General features: G+C 37.6%; 1 protein-coding gene across 1 annotated transcript; it reads left to right on the forward strand.

Moving 5' to 3' along the window:
* The first annotated feature begins 2125 nt into the window (after positions 1-2125).
* Positions 2126-3146, forward strand: LOC140986376 (uncharacterized). Its single transcript, XM_073454592.1, has one exon. It carries the CDS (start codon positions 2229-2231, stop codon positions 2970-2972), a length of 744 nt encoding a protein of 247 aa, XP_073310693.1. The 5' UTR covers positions 2126-2228; the 3' UTR covers positions 2973-3146.
* Positions 3147-3422: the final 276 nt, after the last annotated feature.

The raw sequence follows: 3422 nt of genomic DNA on the forward strand, positions 1-3422 counted from the left end.
CTTTAAATGGATCGTTCCTGTTAAATACCATGACAGGAAAAACAACAAGTTTTGCAGAAGAACTGTTCGAAAAGAAAAGAAATCTTCTGTGGAACAACAAGTTACCGGCCAGTAAAGAAACTCGCCGAAAGTTCTGTAATATGGCACATATAGGAAGATGGTCAGAAAACATCTGTCATGAATGCCAGAACCAGAAAGAACCGGAATTCGGTAAATGTTTCAAGCCGAGATCTGATTGGAAATATTTTGCCGAAACAGGACCAAGTGGTGATGGACCACATACACGTTTTCTTCGGGGACCTCAAAAGCCAAAGATTCTCCGACAAAGTTAAAGTGGACAGGTGACTAGCCCACTATCATAAAAGAAGGCCACCATGTGAGTGGTAAGACAAGGACAACCAATAATCGGTGGAAAATGACAAAAGAACATTGGATACTCTATCTTTAATGATAAAAGGGGAATCCAATAAAAAGAAATAAAGAAAATTGGTCCCAAACTTTATCTATAAATAAGTAGAGACTGGAACCAGAAGAACACACCAGAACGAAACTGAAGAAAAATGTATTTCACATATCTAAAAGTTTCGAAAAGAAGAATCAAGAAAAACAGAGATCAGCTTGAAGCTCTCCGATGGATAATTAAGCATTACAAAGAAAAAGGAGACTGAGATTTCAGCAGTTATCTTACAAGCTCATCTCTACTGGTATTGTAGAGAAATAAAAGAAGAAGAGAAGTTGATTTCTAGATTGATAATCTAGAAAAAGACATTTCAAAAATAATGGAGGGACCACCTTAATAGACCACTCAACCACTACATGGTCCATATGCAAGCTAGGGATGACAATTTCCTTCGAACCCGTTGGAGGATCCGATACCCGACCCGAATAGAAGAGGGTATGGAGGGATTTTTAGACCCGATTAAATAATTGGGTAATCGGGTATGGGGATTTTCGGGTTCGGGTATGGAGGCGGGTTTGATATAATCCGACCCACACCCGACCCGAATACCCGTTTAAATTAATATATATAAATATATATATGTATGTATATATGTATATATATAGTAATTATATTTATTTATATTAAAGATTCATCAGTCAATCCACCGATTTTCGGAGTTTTCAATACATATAATCATAAATTTGAAAATTAAAGAAAACAATGCTTTGTATATTAAAAGAGAAGAAAATATATAAAACTTCATTATATATATATACACACACACACACACTTATTATAAAGCGTGAATAATTTTTCTTATTGTTCATTTAAATAATTTTTTAAATATTCATAACTTCATTGAAACAATTTAAATTTGAAAAAATTCAATTGTATATGATAATTGGGTATTTGGGTAGGATATGAGTATCCGATAATCCAATGGGTATGGGGATGGGGATGAAATTCAATACCCGATGGGTATGATGATGAATTTAATAAATGGGTATGGGGATGGATGTATGAAATCGGACCCATACCCTACCCATTGCCATCCCTAATGCAAGCTTTAAAGGCTTATCAAGATTTGAAGTCCGAGTTTCAAATCCGAAGAAGCCTTCTATAAATAAGACAGGAAGAAGGAAGTGAAGATCATCGAACATTTTCCTCGTTTCTTTCAACAAATAAATTGTAATATTTCTCTTTCTAGTTTATGTGTTTTTCAAGTTCGGCTACTATAAGTAGCTAAGCAAGTTCCTCCTCCTCTACATGAGGTTTCAATATAATAATAAATATTGGTGTTTGAATAAAGAGATCTTTGCTCTAGCCCCTCTCATGTATTATTTTCAAAATTTTATCTTTTATTGTACACCCTAAGGTAGGAAACGAATTAGGGTTGTGCCAAGTACTGCTGAAGGAATCTGCGTCAGTAACCATCTGTTGCGATCGTGTGGTTGGACTGTGAGGAGCAATTCGTAAAATACGATGGATATAATCCGGTATTACTCCAGTCAAAGAGGTAAAAGATTTAATTTATTTTACGGAAGCATGATGGACTTTTAATTTAAAAAGAAAAATCAATTTAATTAAAATTAAGGTTGAGAGGTATTTTGGGAAAAATTTAAAAATTGGGTAGTAAATTCAAAGTTGAAAAACTTTGGATACTGGTACACATGCTCAAACGAAAACCAGATGAAAATTTAATCCCAAAAAAATGAAATTTTTAATCCCGATCGGAAAAAACAGATATTGAGACGAGAATGAAGAAGACATCCTACCCCATCCCAACATGAAAGCACATCTCGCAAAGGTTCCCTTAATCCTCAAACCAGTCATCCTCTCCCTGTTTCTCTCGCTTTCCGTCTTAGCTTTCCTCTCGCGCCAAACCCCGCTTCATTCCTCTGGCAAAACCGACACCGCCGAAGAGGAACAACTGCCTTCCGATCTCAAGATCCGGCCCGGCTACGCCTCCTACGATGCCTACCTCCAGCGTCAGTTGAACAAGACCCTCAACCCTAAGCTCAGGGAGATATGGACCACCCGTGATTGGGATCGGAAGGTGAAGGTTTTCTCCGAGTTTTTCGACAACTTGAAGCAGAGGGGGCTCATCTCCAATGGGTCCAAAGCGCTTTCCATCGGAGCCCGGGTGGGGCAGGAAGTCGCTGCTATGAAACGGGTCGGGGTTAATGATTCGGTGGGGATCGATCTGGTTCCCTATCCTCCTCTGGTGCTCAAGGGAGATTTTCACCATCAACCGTTCGACGATGAGACTTTCGACTTCGAGTTCTCCAACGTGTTTGATCACGCGCTTTATCCGTGGAAGTTCGTGGGGGAGATCGAACGGACGATGAAACGCGGTGGGATCTGCGTGCTACACGTGTTGCTATCTCGACGCGCGGATAAGTATTCCGCCAACGATTTGTACAGTGTGAAGCCATTGGAGAAACTGTTCAAGAAATCGGAGCTAATTGAGGTAAGGAGTATCGATGGATTTGGTTTAGATACTGAAGTTGTTTTCAAGAAAAAAGAATAACCAAAGCTTCCATTCCATTGATGAATTTGCAAAGGATCTTGTCCCGATTTATCCTCATTAAATTTTCAGAATTTCGAGAATATTGTAGCAAAATTATTTTGGATATCGATGATTGTGGTCTTCAATACGATTTTTTGTTCACTAATGAATTTTAAGGAGTAATAATTAGTTTATTGTATTGTGATTAAAGAACATTTAGCATGATTTTGGGTAAGAAAGAAGAAAAAGAATCGTCAGAAATTTGGAAAAATGTGGAGAGGAATCGATGCTTCTATTGGTTTCTGTTTTGGATTGTTCGGTTTTTATTCTGAAAAATATCGATTATTTCGGTCTAGTCGGTTCAGTTTCATATTGTTTGATATCACTCTTTTTGTTGCAGCCTTAAATTATCATTTAGTTGAAATTGAATTCTTTGAGTTATTCGGAAGACCATTTGGAAATGCAAGTTTT

This window comes from Primulina huaijiensis, chromosome 10 (genome assembly GCF_012295235.1).
Source record: "Primulina huaijiensis isolate GDHJ02 chromosome 10, ASM1229523v2, whole genome shotgun sequence".
NCBI lineage: Eukaryota > Viridiplantae > Streptophyta > Magnoliopsida > Lamiales > Gesneriaceae > Primulina > Primulina huaijiensis.